Genomic DNA, 23,183 nt, shown 5'->3' on the forward strand with positions numbered 1-23,183 from the left:
CTTGGGCCATTTACATTTTAATTTTGTTAGCTAAATTTGATCTAGGATTTGCCAATGAAGTTTGTACTTTACCATCTTCCCTATCCTCAACATTTAATGGAAGGGGTTGTGCTACAACTATCGATTATGCTATTGTCTCTAATAAATACAGTGGTAGAATCTATTCCTTTAACGTCTCTGATATTGCATTAAGTGACCACTTCCCGCTCTATGTGATCATCCTGCTGCCAACAACGTCCCCTCTGATAAATCATAAAGAAAGGGATAGCGTGGACGTGAATCTAGCTATTGGTTGCGTTAATGGATACACGTTAAAATGGGCCATGGTGAATCAGGCAGAAATAATTAAATCAGTGGTTGGTAAATGCTTACATGAAATAATGATTTGTTTAAGGGTAGATTCTCCCCCTGAAATGCTCCTTGCTTCCTTCTCGACCATTTCGAATGAAATCTGGACCTCCCTTGTGAGACAATTTAAAAACCATAAGCGGGAGGGAGGTTGGTTTGATTCCAAGTGTACTAGGGCTTACGCTCTCCTAAAGAAGGAATTACATAGGAAACCTGGGTGTGTCGGGGAGGTTGGCAGACTTAGGAAGGAATATAAAATAGTAATAAAAGATAGGAAGAATATGCTGAGAGCTGAAGACTGGGAAGCTTTGCATCTTGCTTCTACTAGGAATGACAGTGCGGGCTTCTGGAAACTCATTAGAACTCCCTTTCTTAGGGAAGAGGTTGGTCCGAAGCTGGAAATAGCAATTCCTGAATCTGATTGGATTAGGCACTTTTCTAGAGTGTACGAGGGCGAGGGACAAGTGGGTTCTATGATATCTCCCTCTGAATACCCCACCTCAAGAAACTTGTCTTTTACCTTGGAGGAAGTTGAAAAAGCCCTATGTGTAAGCCAGGGTGGTAAGGGCCCGGATGGTGTCCCCATAGATATCTTTAAGACTACCCCTTCTTTGTGGAGCCATCTCCTGGTCCAGGTGCTTAATGCTAGCTGTGTTTCAGACTTTCTGCCCACCTGGGTGGAATCTGTAATAGTCCCTATCTATAAAAAGGGGGATAGACAAGATCCGGGTTGTTACAGGCCCATTTCCCTCTTAGATTCCTTTACCAAAATAGCGGGTCGAATAATCCTAGACCGGCTTCTGGTGTGGGCAGAAGAAATCTCTATTTTATGTGATCTCCAGTATGGCTTCCGCTCTGGTTTAGGGACAGTGGAACAAGGTCTAAACTTACTAAAGCTGGACGGGAAGTACACAAGGGCCAAGCAGGGTAACCTGCTCTTGGCCTTCGTTGACCTCTCGGCCGCATTTGACTGCGAGATCCATTTCAAACTATAAATCTTACTGGGACAACTTGGGGTTGAAGAAAATATTATTTATTATCTTAAACGCTTTTATAGCGACGCTTCAGCCCGCGTTCGCTTTGGCCTAATGGGGGAACGCACCGATAAAATTCCAATTAGGAGTGGGGTCAGACAGGGCTGCGTTCTGGCCCCTTCCCTTTTTAACTTGTATATAAATGGATTGGAAAAAGACCTGTGCAACAATAGTTTTGATCCCACATACGTAGCCTGCCGCCCAATCCCGGCGCTTTGTACGCTGACGACGCTGTTCTTATGTCACGTACTCAAGTGGGATTACAGCGTGTGGTAGATCGCTTTTTCCACTTCATGAATGAACTGGGTTTAAAAGTTAATACAACCAAAACTTTTACTATGCACTGCGGCAGGCATTGTAAATCTAAGAGGGCCATATTTATAGCAGGACAGAAGCTTGAATCCACCAAGCAGTTTTCCTATCTTGGGATACTTTTTACTCAGAGTGAGTCCTGGTCGCAGGCCGTGTCAGCTAAAAAACTTGCGTGGATCCAGTCGACGGCCGCTCTCAAACCTTCTCAAAGAAATTAGGCACTAGACCACCTGTGGAGCTAATTAAGATCTGTAAAGCTAAATGTGTGTCTGGTGCTACCTATGGCAGTGGGGTATGGGGTTTTGTCGAACCCACGCCTATCCAGGTGGTGGAAAACTCCTTCTTAAAGTTTATCCTTGCGGTTCCCAAGAGCACACCTAATTATAACTGTCATGCAGAATTGGGTCTTGCTTTTATATCTGATCTAATTAAGCTGGAGCCTGTACTATTATGGCACAGGCTGTGGACACAAGAAGCAACAAAGCTTGACAGAGATATTTTGACAGATATTCTAAAATTAAAGGGAGCCATGAGGATACCGTGGCTGAGCTATGTTTGTAATTTTTTAAAAGATATTGGAAAATTGGATTATTTTTTAAACCCTACTAATATCTCAGCTATTTTGCGTAAAGACTTGAGGAAGGAGGGTTTAGCTTTCTTGGATTCTTTAAGAGTCACAACTGAGGTCTTAAAACCCTCTGTTCTGCAACATCAAATGATATTAACGACTTTTAATATTCAGCCCTATTTAATCTATGTGCTAGATAATTATGAAAGATTCTTATTGTCTCGCGTTAGATTTGGAACTTTCCATAGATTGGTTATTTTCCCTACAGTAAATAATTGGACGCATGATTTACCTCCCTGTCCCTGTGATGACATTTCACCACAGAGTACTATACATGTTTTTCTCTTCTGTAAATTTTATGATGTGATTAGACATAATGTTTAACTACCATTCCTGAGAGAGATGGGCCACCGTCAATGCCGTGTGGCCATGCTTAGTATTCAATGTCTTGATAATCATCTGTGTTTTGCAACAATTACACTATATTTGAAAAATGTGATGCGCAGTAGGAAAAGTATGATCACATAACTGCACTTTAAAATTTATGATACTATGGACTTTGAATCTCCTGCAATTGATGAATTTTTTGTACGCCACGGAGAAATTGTAAATGTATTTCTTTTTAAAGATTTTAATGAACTGTTTTTTCTATGTATACTTTTATGATTGCTTTTCAACAATCGAATAAAGTTATATTTGATTGATTGATATATATATATATATATATATATATATATACACACATTTAGATATGCACATTTCTTTCTACAAAATGTATACTACCTATGGTATATAGGTATTCTTTAGGTCTGTTTAACAAAATGTTATGTATTACTTATGGTTTAAAAAATATAGAAACATAGAAACATTCATTTATGCTTAACATGTATAGAGGTCACTGCAGAGTTTTAATATAAGTTATTTGATTAGACGGTTATGGATCTCTGTTTATTTATCTACCACAATATGTAAATATGAGTGAAGCACCGTGCACTAATCCAGGCACTCCTTATGGTGATTTCAGTGGTTTTAGACAATCACAGAAAGTTTTCTAAGTCCAGAAGGAGTGTTAAGCCGCTTGTTTTACCAGAACTAATTATGTAGTGTAAGTAAAATGAAAAAGAACCACACAGTGTAGATATAAAAAATGATGTCTATTTAGTACACACATTCACTAACAAATTGGTATATCTCCCTGCCAGAGATATCCACACAAATACATAACGGTACTTTAATTGCAAGTGGTGAGCAAGCGCACTACACAGTGGTCTCCAAGGGGGAGACCAGCTCTTATACTAAGAAAGGGAAATGCGAACTGCGACCACAGTCGGAACTTGGACCAAGAGACTCAGAAGAGCAGGGACCCAAGGAACCACCTAAGGTAAGTACCCAAGAACCCCATGGAGGCCGTGTGCAGAGTGGAAACACAGCCGCGTACTCAACAGAAGTCAACAGGAAAGATGCGGTTGCAGTTTTTAAGGAGAATCCGAGTGGACCCTGAAGAAACCCTGTGGAAGACAGAAGGATGGAGGGCCACCCCACCCGTAGATATTGAAGGTACCAGGATACCTACACCAGGGGAGCCGGTTGTATAGGTGTGAAATGACGTCGGAAAGTGCCGTAGACCAAAATGGAGGACTTCAGAAAAGATGCCGCTGGAAAAGAAGGTGCAAGAGTCCGGTGAAATCCAAGGGCGGATTCTTGACGAGAAGAACCTGCAAGCCTAGGGGACAGAGTCCATGTCACTTGGAGGTGACCAGGAGGCACGGAAGAGCAATGCCCACAGATGCCGGAAGATGCCGGAGTGCTGACTGTGACCTTATCGTTGCAAGTGTGGAGGCCAGGCAATGCAGACGAAGAACAGGACCCGTGCAAGAGCTGTCCCATGTCGGAAGTAGAGAACCAGATGGTCGGTGTATGGTGTATGCAACGTTCGCCCATTAAGGTCCAAAGGACTCACCAAGTGCTGGAGAGTCAGACAGGCCTGAGTAAGCAAGGGAGTCCACTGAAATGGGAGAAGACCCTCGAGAGGACCGACATGCCAATGGTACAGGAGTCGCAAGAGGACCTTGAGCAGCTCACCAGAGATGAAGGCCCACAGTGCAGAGGATGCGGTGAGGACGAAGATCCTGGTAGGAAGAGATGCTGGAGCTTCTTGTAGCCCGAACAGCTCTGGAGTGCGGAGCCAACAAGCCTTGGCAATGGTAAGTCAACACGGTGCACAGGTGTTCAGGCCCAGCTGTTCCGAGGGATACTAGCCTCAAAATTGCAGAGAGGATAGGTCAGGCATCGAGGGAGTTGCAGAACCACCACCTGTGTTACTGATCCTTTCGAAGTCCATGGCATGTCAGGAGCAGCAGACCGGTCAGCTCTGTTGCGGTGCCTGCAGATGCAGGGAGTGACTCCTTCACTCCAGCGGAGTTTACTTCGGCCGTCCTTGATGCCCACAGGTCTGTTGAAGCTCCTGGAAGCAGCACAGCCACAGATAACGAAGATGACTTGCCGAAAGCAATACCAGGACCAGTAGGAGGCTTCCTTGATGAAGTCTTGATTCCAGGCAAAGTCCAGCGAAGTCCAAGTGTCCAGACAGTCGAAGAGTGACATGGATTCAAGCTTGAGTCTTGTCCTACGGTGAATCTGAAGAGCCACCAACAGATAAGCTCTTAAGGACCGTAGGGAAAGGATTGGAAAGACTCAGGGGTCCCTCCCAAAGGGACTGGACAGTGGGGAGGATACTCCCAAATCCTTTGTCCACTTTCGCGCCAGAGCGGGAGCCAAGGGCTCCCAGAAAAAGTTCTAACTAGAGTTTACAAGGAGGGCACCAAATGTGCCCTTCGTAGCAGTCTGGTGGTGCTGGCAAGTGTCCCCACTCAAGCCCAATACACTGTCTGGGGAGGTGATCACACCTCCCTGCGACAGGAATTCTATTGTTCTGCCTTTCCCTGCTCGAGCTGGGCAGAATCGGGTCTGTGGTCGGCAGCAGCTTGCCGTCAGCTGCTGAAAGGCTGAAACTGAGAGTACAGGGGGGGTACCTCAAGAGAGCTCCCCATCACATGTGATCATACTTCCAACACTGGAATATGTGTTGGGTATGATTCCAACATGTTTGATACCAAACATGACCGGGTTCGGTGCAGCCACTATATAGTTAGACATCTCGTAATGACTGATGTCCAATATATATGTTAAAGTGGATGACCACACTTACAAAGACTGGAGAATGGACTCTGGGGTTTGTAGCAGTGTCCTGCTCATACAGAGGCACCCTCACACTTATAACCAAGCACCCTGCCTTCATGATTGAAAGGCCTGCTTTAGGGGTCACTTATAGTTTTTAAGTGTAGGGACCTCAGATATAAGGAAACGTATATCTGTTGTAAAAGGTGCTAGCACCAGCTTACACAGGCTGCAATGCCAGTCCTTTAGTCACAGTTTGAGTGGTCTCTCATAGGTGGCATAATAAATGCTGCAACCCCTGGGAGACCCCTGGTGTACCTATGCCCTGGGTAGCTTAGTACCATATACAAGGGACTTACAAGGGTACACCAGTAGCCAATTGCGGAGGTACCAAAGTATGTACCATAGCAAAGTTAGGGAGGAAGCACAGTGGCTGGGGCCCTGATTAGCAGGATCTCAACCAGACTAGTCACGAAAACATACTGACACCAGCAAAAAGTGGGGGTAACCATAAAAGCAAATGCTACTTTCCTACACATGGTGACAGCAGTGGGATACAGGGACACAGGGGCCAATGTCACAATGGTGACAGAGAAACGTGTGTCTCTTGACCAAATCACACTTGGTCAACTTTACCATGTGACCAATGCAAGCAGTGTTAAGACTGATCATTCCTTGGCAGTTGTTAATCTCAGCTGGGGAGGGGTAACTGGCCCTAAAAGAGTTGTGGTTTCCCCAGACCTACATGTGGACTGTCTGTTAGGGAATAATTTGGAAACTTCAGCCTGGCCTGAAGTGGAGTTCATGACCAATGCAGAGATGATGGAAATATCTGCTAGTGCATTTGTTGTGACCAGGGTTCAGGCCAAGCATTTAGGTACTGAGTGAGCTCTGTATCCTGGAAAATGGACCAGCTAGCTCCTAAGAGAAGGAGCAGGAAGTGTAAGGAAATATCCTCCTCCGAGACTCCTAGAGAGGATCAGTCTCCTGGGGGAGACGATCCTAGCGCCTGTGAAGGAACAGTCCCAGAAGAACTTCAAGCACAAGTTACTACTTGTGTAACGATATATCTGTAAGAGACATTAGTTAGTGATAGATTCCTTACCTTAGAATATCCCCAGGCGTCAGACTGGATCCGGAGGTTTTTTTGCGCAGCAGTACCCTTGCGCGTCGGTAGGCGTCGTTTGCGGCTCCGCGTCCGACGTCAGCGTCGTGGGCGCCGTGATGATGTCGTCGGAGTACTTAGACGCCGCCTCCGCGTGCTGACGTCAGTTCTTATACACAGCTTTTCCGCGCCAGAAACGCAGAGCCATGATAGAACCAACACTTGTGCCATGAAACTAGGGCCCTGAAAGGAGATGAGCTTAACCCTAGATATCAGTTCGCAGAACGGGGAGGATGGGTGGGTCGGTAAGGAATCTATCACTAACTAATGTCTCTTACAGATATATTGTTACACAAGTAGTAACTTGTGCATCTGAAAGAGACACGTTAGTGATAGATTCCTTACCTTAGAATAGATACCCCAGCAATACCAACCCCGGTGGTGGGTCTGCGAACCAATAATCACACCAGAAAGTACTGGAGGACGGAACAGCCAAAGAAGCCATCCCTCCAGACTTGGCTGTCCAGGCAATAGTGTCTTGCAAACGTGTGCAGCGAGGCCCACATAGCTGCCTGACAAATGTCCTGCAAGGGGACTCCCCGGCCCAGGGCAGTAGTAGTCGCCGTGGCCCGAGTGGAATGAGCCCTCAATCCAACAGGGGACTCCTTTTTAGCAAAGGAGTAACATGCCTGGATACACAAGATGATCCACCGAGATATGGTCCGCTTGTGCACCGCCTTTCCCTTCTTAGCACCCACGTAACCAACAAAGAGTTGGTCATCCACCCGGAACTGGCGTGTGCGATCCAGATAGAATGAGAGCGCACGTTTTGGGTCCAGACGATGGAGCCGCTCTTCCTCTTTAGAGGGATGCGGAGGCGGGAAGAAGGTGGGCAAGGTGATGGACTGCCAGATGTGGAAGGCTGTGACTACCTTGGGCAGGAAAGAGGGTCTTGTCCGCAACACAACCTTGTCCGGATGGACAGAAAGGAAAGGTGGTTTTGAAGCTCACTCACTCTCCTGGCAGAGGTGATGGCAACCAGGGAAGCAGTCTTAAGGGTAAGAAGACGGAGAGGACAGTTATGAAGTGGCTCGAAGGGAGCGCACATCAGATAAGTGAGTACAAGGTTCAAGTCCCACTGGGGCATCACGAATGGAACAGGAGGAAACATGTGTGTGATGCCTTTTAAGAACCTATTTACAATTGGGGACTTGAACAAAGATGGCTGATCAGGTAGCCTTAAGAAGGCAGAAAGGGCAGAAAGGTAGCCCTTGATAGTGCCCAGAGCAGAGCCCTGCTGGGCAAGAGAAAGAAGGAAGAGGAGAACCTCAGAAAGGGGGGCAGAGAGTGGATCACAGCCTTTGCAGGTGTATACCGACTTTGTGGAGGGACGCCTGGCTGCCAGAATGACATTACAGACTTCAGGAGGCAAGTCAAATGGCCTCAACTGTTGCCGCTCAATCTACAAGCTTGGAGGTGGAGACTGGACAGGTTCGGGTGGAGGACCGTTCCCTGCTGCTGCGACAGAAGGTCCTCCTGAAGAGGCAGACGAATCGGGAGATCGACAAACATGCTGAGTAACTCTGGATACCAATATCTTCGTGCCCAGTCCGGAGCCACAAGGATAACCTGGGCCCGGTCGCGCCTGATCTTCTTCAGAACTCTGGGCAGAAGTGGTATAGGCGGAAAGGCGAACAATAGACCGCAACTCCACTCGCGACGAAAAGCGTCGCCGAGCGAGTGCCGCCTTGGAAATTCCAACGTGCAGAACTGATGACATTGCACGTTCTTTTCTGTGGCGAATAGATCTAACCAAGGCTCTCCCCACTGCTGAAAGAGGCATGCGCCACGTCCGAGTTCAGATGCCATTCGTGATCCATCATGCACCGACGGCTGAGTTTGTCTGCCCTGGCATTCAGGGAACCTGCCAGGTGTTGAACCACCAGAGTCACGCCCTGATGTTCCAGCCACTGCCAGAGGCGCAGAGCCTCCTGGCAAAGGGTCCACGACCCCACCCCGCCCTGTTTGTTGCAGTACCACATGGCGGTGGTGTTGTCCGTGAACACCTGAACTACACTCCCCCGGACAGAGGGGAGGAATGCCTTCAGTGCAAGCCGGATCGCCCGCAGCTCCAAAAGGTTGATGTGGAGCTGGGACTCCGCCGGAGACCAGAGGCCTCTGATCTCCGCCTCTCCCATGTGGCCCCCCCAGCCCTGGAGGGACGCGTCTGTCACAACTACGTGCTCCGGTTGGGGTAGGGAGAGGGATCTGCTGCTGACCCAATCGCGGTCCGCGAGCCACCACTGCAACTGTCTTGCAGTGCCCTCCGAGATCAAGACATGGTCGGACAAGTTGCCCTGATGCTGGGCCCACTGAAACTTCAGGTCCCACTGCAGAGCCCACATCCGCCACCTGGCGCGATGTACCAGCAGGATGCAGGAGGCCATCAGCCCCAGGAGCCGCAGCGTCAACCTGACCAAGACTTGGGATAACGGCTGAAAGATTGGAATCGGAGCCTGAATATCCCGAACCCGCGGCTCGGGAGGATAAACCCGAAACAGCGCCGAGTCTAGAACCGCTCCGATGAAGAGGAGCTTCTGAGAGGGACACAGGTGTGACTTTGGCACATTGATGGAGAACCCCAGCAGGTGCAGGAGGTCGCCCGTCGTCTGGAGTTGGCTGACGACTGTATGGGGCGAGCCCGCCTTCAACAACCAGTCGTCGAGGTAGGGGAAGACTGAAACCCCTAACCTGCGCAGATGAGCTGCGACCACCGCCATCACTTTCGTGAACACCCGTGGGGCGCTGGTAAGGCCGAAGGGGAGCACGATAAACTGAAAATGCTTGTGGCCTACCGTGAACCGCAGGCAACGCCGGTGGGCCGGCAGGACGGGAATGTGAAAATAAGCGTCCTGCAAGTCCAACGCTACCATCCAGTCTCCAGGGTCCAGGGCAGCCAAAACCTGAGCCAATGTCAGCATCTTGAACTTCTCCTTCCGGAGGAAGCCGTTGACGTTCCGTAGGTCCAAGATAAGGCGTAGGCCCCCTTTGCCCTTCTTGGGTACCAGGAAGTAGTGGGTGTGACAACCACACCCTACTTCTGGCCCAGGAACGTGCTCGATGGCCCCCTTGGCCAAGAGGGCCGTAACTTCCTCTTGCAGAAGTTACAAGTGATCCCCCGACACGCGGTGGTACTGCGGTGGCATGGCTGGAGGGTTCGCCTCGAAGGGGAGGGAGGAGCCCCTTCGGACGATTTGCAGCACCCACCTGTCCGATGTGACAGTGCGCCAGTGGAGGTGGTGATGGCGAACCCTGCCCCCCACTGGCGTCACATGGGCCTGAAAGCACGGACTAGGAGGGTTTAGAGGCGGATGCTGCAGGGGCAGGTGTGGACTGCCCTCGCCGTTGTCCCCGACCGCCGCCACGGCAGTCCGCCTCCGCGCTGGGTGGTAGTCTGCGGCACGTGGCTGGCAGGAAGTGTGGGGGCGCCCCTTCCTTGGCCACGAAAGGGGCGAAAGGCAGCCGTTTGCTGGCACGGGCCGAGAGGCCCAAGGACTTGGCCGTAGCCCTGGAGTCCTTAAAGCGCTCAAGCGCATGGTCTGCCTTGTCGCCAAAGAGGCGACGGCCATCGAACGGCATGTCCATAAGGGTGTTATGGACATCGGCCGAGAAATTGGCGGACCTCAACCAGGCGTGACGACGAATCGCCACCGTCGTTGCCATCGCTCTGCCTAGAGAGTCGGTAGTGTCCAGCCCACACCGGATGGAATACTGTGCCCTCCACAAGGACCTGGCCGAGTTTAGCCCATACCGCCATCAGGCATTCTGGCAGCATGGCCGCGACCGTGTCCCACAGAGAGTGGGTGTATCGGCCCAAGAGGCACGCGGCATTGACTGACCGCAATCCCAAACTCAGGGAGGAGAATACCTTTTTCCCGTAGGTCTCGTACCTCTTGGACTCCCGGTCGGGGGAAGCCGACGGGAATGCGGTCGGGGAATTGGAGGCCTGGATAACCAGGCTCTCAGGGGTGGGGTGGGTAGACAGAAAGCAAGGGTCACCCGGAGCCGGGCGGTGGCGTCTGGCCACGTTCCTATCCACAGGCTGCCCTGTGGCGGGCCAGGACCCAGTGCCCAAAAGAACGTCTGACAAGGCCTCATTAAACGGCAGCAGAGGCTCGGCTGAGCTTGACTGCGGTTTAAGGACCTCAGTGAGGAGGTTAGTCCTCACGGCCGCGACAGGGAGCTCAAGGCCCAAGGCCTTGGCCGCCCTCATCAGCACCACGCTATAAGCAGCCCCCTCCTCCGTAGCCACGCTAGGAGGGGAGACAAAACCAGTGTCGGGCGAAGTGTCCAGACCACTGGCATCCCCAAGCTCTCCTGTCCAGTCCACAGAAGACTGGCACTTATGTGCCAGAGGGTCCTCAGACCCCTCCCAATCCTCCTCATCACCCACCGCCTGGTACTCAGGCTCAAAAGATGGGGTCGGGTCATAGAAATAAAATTCTCCCATGGGCATCGAGAGCGGCGCCGCGCCGGACCGAATCGAGGGCAGGACCAGGGATGACGTCTTCCTGGGACGGCGCCGGGGGCGACACCCGTGGGGCTGACGCCGGCGAGGTCGTGAGGTCGACCGGCGGCGACCCGGATCCGGAACTGGACCCAGAGGGGCCCTGCGGCGTCGGGACCGAAGTCGCCGACGGCGTCGGGGCCGAAGCACCCGGCCCGCGTGGGGCCCAGTCGGAGCCACTTGGCCCGAAGGCGCCGCGGAACCCGACTGAGGAGCGAGCGAACTCATGGCCATGAGGAAGTCTGCAATCTCCCCCGGCGTCGCGTCCTGTCCAGGGACCGGCAGGTGTGGAGCAGGCCGCGAAACCTGCGGCTCCAGCGGAGCCGCATGGCGGTGTCGCTCGAACCCCCGGCCGCATCGCGCGAGCGTGGGGGAAAGTCAGAAGAGCGATGACGCCTCTTCGACTTCTTGTGCCTCTTACCTGAGGACTTCGAGCCTGAAGATCGATGATGACTCCCGGAACTGTGGTGGCTCCGACCCCCCACCGGTCTCTCGGCCTCCTTTCGGACCGGGACCTCGAGCGGCGCGGGGCAGACTGCCAAAGCTCGAGTCGCTTAGGGGACCGCTCCCGTCTAGCCTTAGATGTCAGGGCCCTGCATGCGGAGCAGGACTTGCCGTCGTGGTCCAGGCCTAAACAGTGCAGGCACCGGCGATGGGAGTCGGTAACCGACATCAGTCGGTTGCAGTCGGCGCAGGGCTTGAACCCGGGCATCCCTACCGGCACCGTCGGAGTCGATTAGACTTCGAAAATGGATCACAAAGGATCTCAAAAGGTTAATCAAAAAGTGACTAGGGTACAACTTTTTCCAGATCTGCGCTAGCTAGCGCGGAAAAAAGAAGAACTGACGTCCGCACGCGGAGGCGGCGTCTAAGTACTCCGACGACGTCATCACGGCGCCCACGACGGACGCAGAGCCGCGGATGACGCCTACCGACGCGCATGGGTACTGCTACGCAAAAAAAATTCCGGATCCAGTCTGACGCCTGGGGATATTCTAAGGTAAGGAATCTATCACTAACGTGTCTCTATCAGATACCTGACTCAGCAGAGTTCTTGGGGGCAGGGGACCCTTCCAGGGCAGACTTATGTAAGGAGCAGAACTTCTGCCCCTCTCTTGAACAGCTCAGAAAGCAAGCTGCTGCTGATGAGGCAGGGAATGTCAGGGGGTCTCTCAGGATCTATTAGGAAGATGGGCTTCTGTTTTCTGAATATAGATACCCCAAGCCTGGTGCCACCAGGAGGTTAGTTATACCTCAGAAGTACAGGTTTATTTTTCTAAACCTAGCACATGACATTCCACTTGCAGGACATCTTGGGCAAAGCAAGACTTGGGACAGGCTTGTCCCTCATTTTCACTGGCACCACATGTCTGAAGACACCAAGGAGTTTTGTTGCTCACTTGCCAAGTCCGTGGTAAGCCAAATGGCACTACAAAAGGCCCCTTGATACCACTACCTGTGGTGGGGGTTTCCTTTGAGAGGGCAGGGATAGACACTGTTGGTCCCTTAAACCCTCCAACAGCATCTGGACACAGTTACATCCTAGTGGTGGTGGACCATGCCATTAGGTATCCAGAGACTATTCCACTTAGGGTCCTTATAGCACCTGCAGCGGCTAGGGCCCTTCTGGGAGTCTTTTCCAGAGTGGGGTTTCCTAAGGAGGTCTTGTCAGACAGATGTATAAACTTCATGTCTATCTAGATCACTGTAGTGTAGAAAGAGTGGGGTTTAAACTACAAGTTTACCACACCTTACCCTCCACAGTGCAATGGGCCCGTTGAAAGGTTCAACAAGACCCTCAAAGGTGTAATCATGGGACTCACAGAAAAACTCAGGCGAAAATGGGATGTCTTACTATCCTGCCTTCTCTTTGTCTACAGCGAGGTTCCTCAGAAGGGGGTTGGTTACAGCCCATTTGAACTTCTGTTTGGCCATCCAGTTAGGGGTCCATTGTGTCTGATGAAAGAGGGCTGGGAGCAGCCTCGCAGACCTCCTAAACAGGATATAGTGGACTATGTCCTTAGCCTGGGTTCACATGTGGCTGAGTACATGAAGAAGGCCATCAAAAACCGTAAGGCCAGCCAGGAGCTTCAGAAAGCTTGGCATGACCAAAAGGCACTCCTGACTGTTTACCTACCAGGACAGAAAGTTTGGGTGTTGGAGCCTTTGGCCCCAGCAGCTCTTCAAGACAAGAGGAGTGGCCCCCCACACCATCCTTGAGAAAAAAGGTGAGGTCACCTACTTGGTGGACCTAGGCACTCCCAGATGCCCTCATTGGGTTCTTCATGTTGACTACCTAAACCCTTTTGTTGACAGGGCTTGCATAGGCTTGCTCGTTGCCACTGATGAGAGACAGGAGGAAGAGAGTGATCCTCTCCCTGATCTCCTCTCTCAGGACGCTGTTGGTTTGGTCAGGGGGTGGAGTAGCCTTGGCAGGCAGCCTCACTGACCAGCAGCAAGCTGATTGTAGGCAAGTCCTTAATCATTTCGCACACTTGTTTTCTCTAATTCCAAGTCAAACCACCTGGTGTAACCATGAATTGGACACAGGTGACAGTCTGCTTGTCAAGAGTAAAATCTACCAACAGCCTGACCATGTCAGAGACTGTATCAGGACAAAGGTCCTAAAGATCCTGGAGTTGGGGGTCATTGAACCCTCAGATAGCCCCTTGAATAGTCCTCTAGTCCTTGTGCCAAAGCCTCACACCTGAGATGTTAAGAGAGAGATGAGATTTTGTGTAGACTACAGAGGTCTCAATGCAGTCACTAGGACTGATGCCCATCACATTCCCAGGGCAGATGAGCCCATTGATTCTCTGGTCTCAGCCAATTATCTCAGTACATTTGACCTGACTGTTGGCAAATCAGACTCTCTGAGCAAGCCAAGCCAAAAGCAGCATTTTCAACCCCTAGTGTGCATTATCCATTTATTGTAATGCCTTTTGGCTTGAAAAATGCACCTGAACAAAATTCTCACAGGTCTGGAAGCCTTTAGCGCAGCATATCTAGACACTATTGCTGTCTTTAGCTCCACCTGGGAGGATCACCTGGTCCACCTGAGAAATATTCTGAGGTCCTGCAAAAGACATGGCTCACTATCAAGGCTACTAAGTGCCAGATAGGGCATAGTCAGGTTGTTTATCTAGGTCACATTGTAGGTAGAGGCCAAGTTCAGCCACTGGAGAGCAAAATCCAGACCATCATGGACTGGGTTGCTCCCACTACCCAGATGCAGGTCAGAGCTTTCTTGGGCCTGACTGGGTACAACAGGAGGTTTGTTAAAGGATATGGGTCCATAGGGACTCCCCTTAATGATCTCGTCTCCAAGAGAATGCCTAAAAAGGTTCAGTGGACAGTTAGCTGTCGGAAGACATTTGATGATCTGAAGCAGGCCACGTGCACGGTTCCCATCCTGCAAAGTTCTGATTACTCTAAAACCTTCATTGACCAGACAGATGCTTCTGAGATAGAGGTAGGTGCAGTATTATCACAACTTAACGCAGATGGCCAGGACCTACCAGTAGCTTTTATAAGCAGAAAGGTGACTTCCCAGGGAGAAGCATTGGTCAGCTATTGAGAGGAAGGCCTTTGCTGTGGTCAGGGCCTTGAAGTTCAGACCATACCAGTTTCTTATTCACTTCATTGTTCAGACTGACCATAAGTCCCTTGTATAGCTAAAGAAAATGAAGGGTGAAAACTCCAAACTTTCGAGGTGGTCCATTTCCCAACAGGGGATTGACTTTTCTGTGGAATATAGACCTGGGAGTAACCATGCCAATGCAAATGGACTCTCCAGATATTTCCACTTAGAAAATGAAGACTCAACTGGGTTCGGTTAGTCTCTTTTCATTTCGTTTGGGGGGTGGGGGCAGGGTTTGTGTAGGAAACCTGAGCCTAACTATAACTTCTCTATCACCTTTGTTTTTTTCCAGTGAATTTCTAAGGATCTTATTATTCCAGTTCCTAACTAGAACATCCCCATACCCTGGGACACACACACACACACACACACACAAAGATCAGATTAAGAGTTTGGGGGTATGGTGGGATAGTGCTCTCTGTTTTAACCATCAAGCCACCAAGCTTTCCGCCATCTGCTTCGGCCTGATGAGGCTGTTGAGGAAAATGTTGCCTTTACTCCCCTTTCAGGCTCGAAGGATTATGGAGCAAGCTCTCATCTTGTCCCGCTTGGATTACGGTAACGCTTTGTACTTGGGCGCACCACTGGCCACCATCAAAACACTGCAGGTGACCCAGAACTGTGCAGCCCGCCTACTTCTAGAGCTTCCCCGGAGGCACTCAGTGTCATCTGCCCTGAAGACGCTCCACTGGTTGCCAATACAGTCCACAATTCGATTCAAGGCTATGTGCTTAGCTCATAGAGCCATGTGGAAATCAGGTCCCGCTATGATTCGTTCCTTAGTTACCCCCTATCAACCCTCTTGAAGTCTGCGTTCTAGTACAGCCTTCCTTGCAACTACAAGGAAAGTACGAGAAGCCAGATGGGGTGGACGCTCCTTTTCTTGGAATGCCGCCACTTTCTGGAACTCCTTGCCGCCCATTCTGCGCAGCGAACCCGATCTACAGACTTTCCTCAGACTCTTGAAAACCTTCCTCTTTCACTAACTTGTACATCCTGGCTTCGTTCTCCGCCCGCCCGGTCCAAACGCTAAGAGGCTTCAGGGTAGAAGTGCGCTATAAAAATCTAATTTTCATTTAATTTCATTCATTCATTTCACATGCATCATCCAACTTCCTCTTTTAAAGAGCCCCGGACCCTAGCAGGGCGGCTCCGCCGTGCAGGAACGAAGAATCATGCTATTTATCACCACACATTCCTTTCACAGAAAGTCCACGACTCCTGTGTGAAGTAAACTTCGATACAAATAATTTTAAAACATCAATATGGAATCTACGAACTCTGCAAGACTGACCATCAGAGACTGATGGAAGCAGACAAGACTGACCATCAGAGACTGATGGAAGCCGACAAGAATGACCTTCCGAGACTGATGGAAGCCGACAAGAATGACCTTCAGAGATAGATGGAAGCCGACAAGACTGACCATCAGATGCTGATGGAAGTAGACAATACTAGCCATCAGAGACTGATTGAGGTAGAGCAGACAAGACTGACCATGAGAGACTGATGGAGGCAGAGCAGACAAGACTGACCATGAGAGACTGATGGAGGCAGAGCAGACAAGACTGACCGCGAGAGACTGATGGAGGCAGAGCAGGCAAGACTGACCATCACAGACTTTTGGAAGCCGAGAAGAATGACCTTCAGAGACTGATTGAAGCCGACAAGACTGACCATCAGAGGCTGATGGAAGTAGACAATACTAGCCATCAGAGACTGATGGAGGCAGAGCAGACAAGACTGACCATCAGAGACTGATTGAGGTACAGCAGACAAGACTGGCCGTCAGAGACTGAGGCAGAGCAGACAAGACTGACTATAAGAGACTGATGTAAGTAGACCAGACGACCACTGATGGATGAGACCAGACTGACCCTCATAGAGTGATGGAAGCAGACAAGACTGACCATCAGAGACTGATGAAAGCAGACAAGACTGAACATCAGAGACTGATGAAAGCAGACAAGACTGAACATCAGGGACTGATGAAAGCAGACAAGAATGACCATCAGAGACTGATGGAAGCAGACAAGACTGACCATCAGAGACTGATGGAAGCAGACGAGACTGACCATCAGAGACTGATGGAAGCCGACAAGACTGACAATCCGAGACTGATGGAAGCAGACCAGGCTGACAATCGGAGACTGATGGAAGCAGACAAGACAGACCACCAGCAACTGATGGAAGCAGACCAGACTGACAATCGGAGACTGATGGAAGCAGGCAAGACTGACCACCAGCAACTGATGGAAGCAGACAAGACGGACCATCAGATACTGATGGAAGTAGACAAGGCTGACACACGGGTTGCACAGATTTTATGAAGCAACTGCGACCTCTGCCTGCAGGAAGCTGATTTGGTTACTCACCAGTAGCCCTTCTGATTGTCTCCGTTGCCATACTCTCCTCATAGCCCAAGCAAGAGGTCTCATTCTCATCTTTTATGCGAAATGTAATCATCTCATGACCTGTAATCGGTAAAAACAATAATATTACAACGTGCAGAAATGCACAGTATTTCACAGATTATTCAACTGGCAAAATTCTATGAGCAGGAAAGAGTCTAAGGAGACACACAATCAACCATTCAAAAAAATAAACAAGCATTTGCATGCAATCGGCCTCGCATTTTTGAAAGTTAGAGCTATTGGGGTTATATAAACCTATTGTTTTGTACTAGAGGAGTGTATAGGACTAAGAATGAGGAATTACCACTGGAACAGAGACACAGCTGCAGCACTGCCTAGAGAACTTAGAATGAGGCGTTAGCTACGGGATGAGAGTAGCAGCTAGCAGCAATAATTGTGGTTAGAGGCGCTATCTTTGGCCTACTACTGGGAGGAAATCAGGAATATTTCTAGTGGCACTTATACATATCTGCAGCCGATTCCCAGCTCACTCAGTGAACCACTAATCTAATCCCAGGGGAATGATATAACTGGTGACGGTGTAGTGGTATTTACAATACATGCATCAGTTAAAAGAGGGGGGCTTCTAGCCGAAGGTTAAAAGACAGCATCGCGATGTATCTCAACAAACATGCATCTGTGAAAAAAGGGCTAATAGGCGAAGCCTAAAAGACGCAGCATAGCGCTCTCTCTCAACTAACCGGTAGGTTTGGAATAAGTGTGTTGTAACACTTCTGTTGCTCAGCACTATATACACCTACCGCATTGGTGAAGGTCAAATAACAGAAAAATAGTGAGTTTTCATAGCAAAACATAGAAAAGATATGAAACTGCTGGTAGGAAAAGGTGGTGAATTACCTCAAGCAGTCATTATGGAATGGAGGATTTAAGGACAAAAGTGTTTTAGTCTACAGGTAAGGTTGGGAAATAAATGTAAGCTCGGCAGATACTTAAATCAACAACTGAATAGCCCCTGAGCGTACAGCTACAAACATCCTGTTTAATGCCAATTCTTGGTTTACAACTGTCCCTTGCAGAGCTGCTTCATGTCTCTCTAATCAAATCTTAAAGTGCTCTCTGGAGACAGAGTTTTTATAGTCTGCCAGGTGGCCCTGATAGGTTAAGCGAAAGTGGCACGTGCCGGTAGTGATCCTAAATTGGCTCCGCACATCCATGTGGGGAAGAGAACGGCATGTTCTGAAACTAAAAGTGACGTGAATGAGCCCGTTTGGAAATAGAGGGGCTCGTATAATTAAGCTTTAGCACGAAAAAATGACGCTATTCTTGCGTTGCTTATTAACATTGCTCCGTTGTAATTTGCCTGTGTGTAGTTTCTATTGGAACGTGTTTGCATAGCAAGCAGCAGTGTGACTGCTGCGAGATGCGCCTATCATTGTGGCGGTTGACATAAAAGAGAGACTGCAACCGCGAGCACACAAAACGCAAACACTCATGGGGGTCAAGTTTTTGAGCACGTAAACACATCATATTCAGTTGTACCGTTAATATCGTGCTGCTGAGAAAATGTTACAGTGTTGTTATCAAGCGTAACGAAGTCGCTATAAGTGCATATAGTTATACCACATAATAGCATCAGGATCAACGGTGACGTGAGATAAGTTTTGCTCAAGACTATTAGCATGGAAAGTGGACCACAGCGCAAGCGCAAGAGCTGGCCTGTTAGTGTTACATTAGTGTTCTGCGGGGAAAACACATGTGCAATGCATCACTGAGCCTTGGGGGTAGGAGCTCCTCACTACTTTAGATAGTACTGTATTATATTGATACTGGGTCGCCTTCTACGGTAATAAAGCTTAAAGATGCCTAAGAGTTGTCGAAAGGAGGCTTTTAACATGAGGGTGCCGTACAGGTACTTTTACTTCCAGCAGCCAGCCCACTGACAAGCGTGTTCCCCAGGGATCCATCCTGAGTCCCACACTCTTTAGCCCCTTCGCTGCGGGGTTATTCCCCCGCTGTGCTGGGGGGCAGGGGGGCGCAAACAGCGCCCCCATGCTCATGACGAGCTCAGCTCGTCATGAGCTCCGGCGCTCCGGTGCTCATGACGAGCTCAGCTCGTCACAGGTGCATTACCTGCCGTGGAACGCTCAGCAAAGCGGGGGAATTCTCCCTGCACCTGAGCGTTCCACGGGCCATGACGAGCTGAGCTCGTCATAGGCACCGGAGCGCCGTGGCTCATGACGAGCTCAGCTCGTCATGAGCGTCGACAAGGTTAACCTGTTGTATCACCTTTAGCCAATGTGATTAAAGCCTATCGCTTTGAAACAGTGTCATACGCTGACGACACTCAATTGCTAATCACCCTTGGTCCAGACCCCATTGATACCAAACACAGATTCAGGCAATGTATGGCAAACATTTACGACTGGATGGCAAACAATCATCTTCAACTCAACGCTAGCAAAACTGAAATCTTGCTTTTCGGTAATGCACAAACATCGTGGACAAATGACTAGTGGCCTCCCACCCAAGGCATACTGCCCTTCACCTAAGCCGGCAGCCCGCAATCTAGGAGTGCTAATTGACAATAAACTCTCTATGTCTGATCACGTCTATTACGTGGCCCGCATTTGTTACGGACTAATGCGTAGCCTCCGTAAAATCTTTAAATGGGTTCCACTGTCTTCTCGCATGCCACTAGTCCAGGGATTAATAATTAGCCGCCTGGACTATGGCAATGCTCTCTTAGCATCCATAAACGAAGAGCACTTAACAAGGCTCCAAGTCCTGCAGAACACAGCGGCTAGATTGGTTGTAAATATCCCCTTTCGCTCTCCCTCGGCACCCAATCTGAAAGCCCTCCACTGGCTCCCAGCTAGGAAGCGGATCAGTTTTAAAATTTGTGGTCTGGTACATAAAACCCTTAGTGGATACGGCCCCCACTATCTAGCAAACAAAATGAAAAGGTATCAGCCAGCCAGAACTCTTCGATCTGCCAATAAATACCTCCTAACTGTCCCGAAGATCCGCACTGTTAAGAACGGCAGAAGATCGTTTTCTAAACTTGCCCCCACTTTGTGGAAAACACTGCCTCTGTATCTTCGTACTAAGAACGACCAAAAGAAATTCCCAAAATCCCTCCAAACCTGGCTATTCTAAGCCCATCCTCCCCATGGTTTGTCCCTCTTCTCGCCTTCCTTTGGTTTCTAAGTCCAGGCTAGCGCTATGAGACCTTACGGCGATATATGCGCTGTTAGACCTGTCAGCCCTAGGGTGGTCTTTCCCTATTTTTTTCGCCCTTGCCTCATTTTTCCCACCCTCTTTTTCGTTGGCCTTAGGTCTCCGAGCGCCTTCCCATTGCTAATCAATGCTAAGGTGCAGGTGCTCTCTACTTCCAACATGGCTGCCACAGGCCCCTGCTACTGCGGAGTGGTATTTTTAGTAGCACCCTAGTTGCCAGGAGCTGGCTGGAACCCTTAAACATTATTGCAATACCAGCCTGCCTTGCCTGCCCATAGCTAGAGTAGGGAAGCTCTTGGAACCTTCTAGAATAGGGGCGGGGTTTGCTTTTGCCACCTTAGAGGGTTGTCACCTGACCTGGGCATATATAAAGAAAGGAGGGAACGTTTTTAGTCAGTTGGGGATTCACTGACCTGGGGGAACCTACGCAGGAGACTTAGACGGTAGGGTCTAGTCAGAAACCTATACCACTGGGGGTGACAGGGTTTAGGCGCTTCCCACCAAGCTGTGTGAGGAACACTGAACTAGCCCACTGATCTGGCCCGGCGGGAGGGGAACCCAGGGACCACCTGCAGTGACCTGCTGAGGAATCCTGTCAGCAGCCTTCAACTCACCCCCCCCCACCCCCCCCAAGAAGCTATCTACTAAGGGCGCAGGAACCACCAAGCGCCAAGCAGGACTACTGGGGCTCAACCAGGTACCGGGCTGTGCTGCTTCTGCGCCCCTCTGTTATCACTTGGACCCCTGTGCTGTCCTGCCTTATCTCCACTGCTGAGCTGTCTGCCCTACCTAACCAGCGCTGTAGACTGCCAGAATTGTTGTGCCTTAGAAGCGCTGTACTTGTCTCCACGAGCACTAGCTTGACCAGAACTGTCTGTGGAGCGCTCCCTCTGCGTAGCGCTAGAACTCTGACCTGCTGCCTGTGGCCCGAGCGCTGTGTGCCTCCTGAGCGCTGTGCCTCCCCCCCCCCTGACGAGCGCGGCAGGAAAGAAAGCGCTGGCAGGTCAACTCACCACTGCCGAGGCTGCGCTGGGCCCTGAAGTTGTCCTGCTCCGTCTGGGATCTCCCCTGCGCGGCCCCTGGAGCCTGAGGAGGGCCGCTGCGGGATTGCGGGGAGGCCGCACTAGGCCTTTGAGGCCATGAATAACCCCATCACGTGACGGGGGACGCCAGCCGCGTCACCAGTCGCACCCCCGTCATTGAGGCCTGCTATTGGAAGGGAGGCGGGCCCACCCGAGGGCCGCGCTGCCATTGGCGGCCACGGCGTGCCTTCCCCCATCGCCGTATTCCGATTGGTCCCAGGCCCGGGACCAGGGAGAGAGCCCCCACCTGCCCGCGCCAGCCCCAGAAGGGCCTGACCTCGATCCGGAGTTGTGGGAGGCCCGGGGACAGCCCTTCAACAACGCGGGGCCTCCGCTGCTGCATTGGGGGCCCCGGTTAACCCTGCTATCGTCGGACACGGCTGGAGGGCTCTGAGGAGAGTCAGGGCCCCCCTCCTCGCCAAAGACTCCACGCAAGGGCTCCTGTGTGAGCCAAAGATTGCAGGTAAAGCCCCGGGGGAGGGCGGAGAACCGGCACAGAAGCGGGACCTCTCCGGAGCGAGGAGGAGGCCCCGGAGCTGCCCCTCCCCTGGGGAAGACTGTTGCTTGGCCCCATTGGCTCTTGCCCCAGGAACTGTGGGTATTCTTGCTTTATGAAAAGCTCATCCTTGCCTGATGAGCCGGTTATTTCTGCCTAAGGGAAATCCTGTTTGAGAGAGCTAATGCTACCCAGGTTAAATGAAATGTTTATTCCCGCCTGACGAAATGTTTTATTCTTGCCTAAAGAGAGGTCATGCCTGACTTATAATGAAATGTTTAGTACTGCAAAAGGAGCTGTTCGTTCTTGCATAGGCGGATGTTGATGAATTGCCTCCAAAGACCTAATGACATGTTTATCTCTGATGAAATGCTCTGGTGAAATGCTCCAATGACATGTTTATCTCTGATGAAATGTTTTGAGGAAACGCTTTGATGAAATAGAGATACTGTGATTTTTGATTACCCTGACTCTGCTCTAGATAAAAGCTATTTGATTTTTACTCAAACTCACTGGTGTGGTGTCAGTCATTGTGTGCGTTTCCTGCCTCAGTGGATGTGTGTGCTGTATGGTCATTTTACACCTAAGGTTTCAGGTGCCTACCTGCTCGAGCCAAGCTACCCCCCGGGGAACTGGTGACCCCAGTTCCTACATGCGCTTAACAAGAACCAACACATAACATAACACAAGATGATGAGGCGTCTACATTAGTATCAGAGAACTATTATAGGTACATGAAGATGCATATGTGCGCGCGTCTAATGGAGATAAGAAGTGAGTGCGATATATATCAAAGCATTGTCTTGAGGTCACATGGAAAATAGGATGTGACCAGAAATAGTGTGTTGCTCATTGCAAAGTAAACTGTGTACACAGCGTTACCTCTACCATCTCCCCACGTTTCCGTGCTCTACTAATTTAAATTAAACAGTTTTTTTTAAACACCAATCTCGGATCAGCAGGCAAGCAGTGTTTTGGGAGGGGTAAGGGGCTTGGGAGAGACACAGGGAGATTAAGTGTGAAGCAGTATTTTAAATTAAAAGAAATAAAAAGGAAACTTCTTAGCATAAAAGAGAAGCAACTTGAGCTGTAGAAAGCAGTTTTTTTTACATTCAGGCTCAAAGGTCTTATTCTGTAGCATGCTATCCCCAGAAGGAAAGGCTGTGGCTCAGCGGTCGGAGTTGCTGACTCGGGTGCTCGGGACCAGTGTTGGAGGTTCGGCGTCAGCTCAACATTCTGTGA

At 50.2% G+C, this 23,183-nt stretch overlaps 1 protein-coding gene across 4 annotated transcripts in view; it reads right to left on the reverse strand.

Annotated features, from left to right (window-relative positions):
• Positions 1–23,183, reverse strand: part of LOC144798392 (zinc finger protein 671-like) — a 152,378-nt gene that overhangs the window by 21,237 nt on the left and 107,958 nt on the right. For all 4 annotated transcript variants that reach the window (XM_078669234.1, XM_078669236.1, XM_078669237.1 and 1 more), the window contains one exon: positions 17,127–17,225. In XM_078669234.1, coding sequence (XP_078525360.1) covers positions 17,127–17,225 — 99 coding nt within the window. The remainder of the gene's footprint in view (positions 1–17,126; positions 17,226–23,183) is intronic.

Source organism: Lissotriton helveticus, chromosome 12 (genome assembly GCF_964261635.1).
Source record: "Lissotriton helveticus chromosome 12, aLisHel1.1, whole genome shotgun sequence".
NCBI lineage: Eukaryota > Metazoa > Chordata > Amphibia > Caudata > Salamandridae > Lissotriton > Lissotriton helveticus.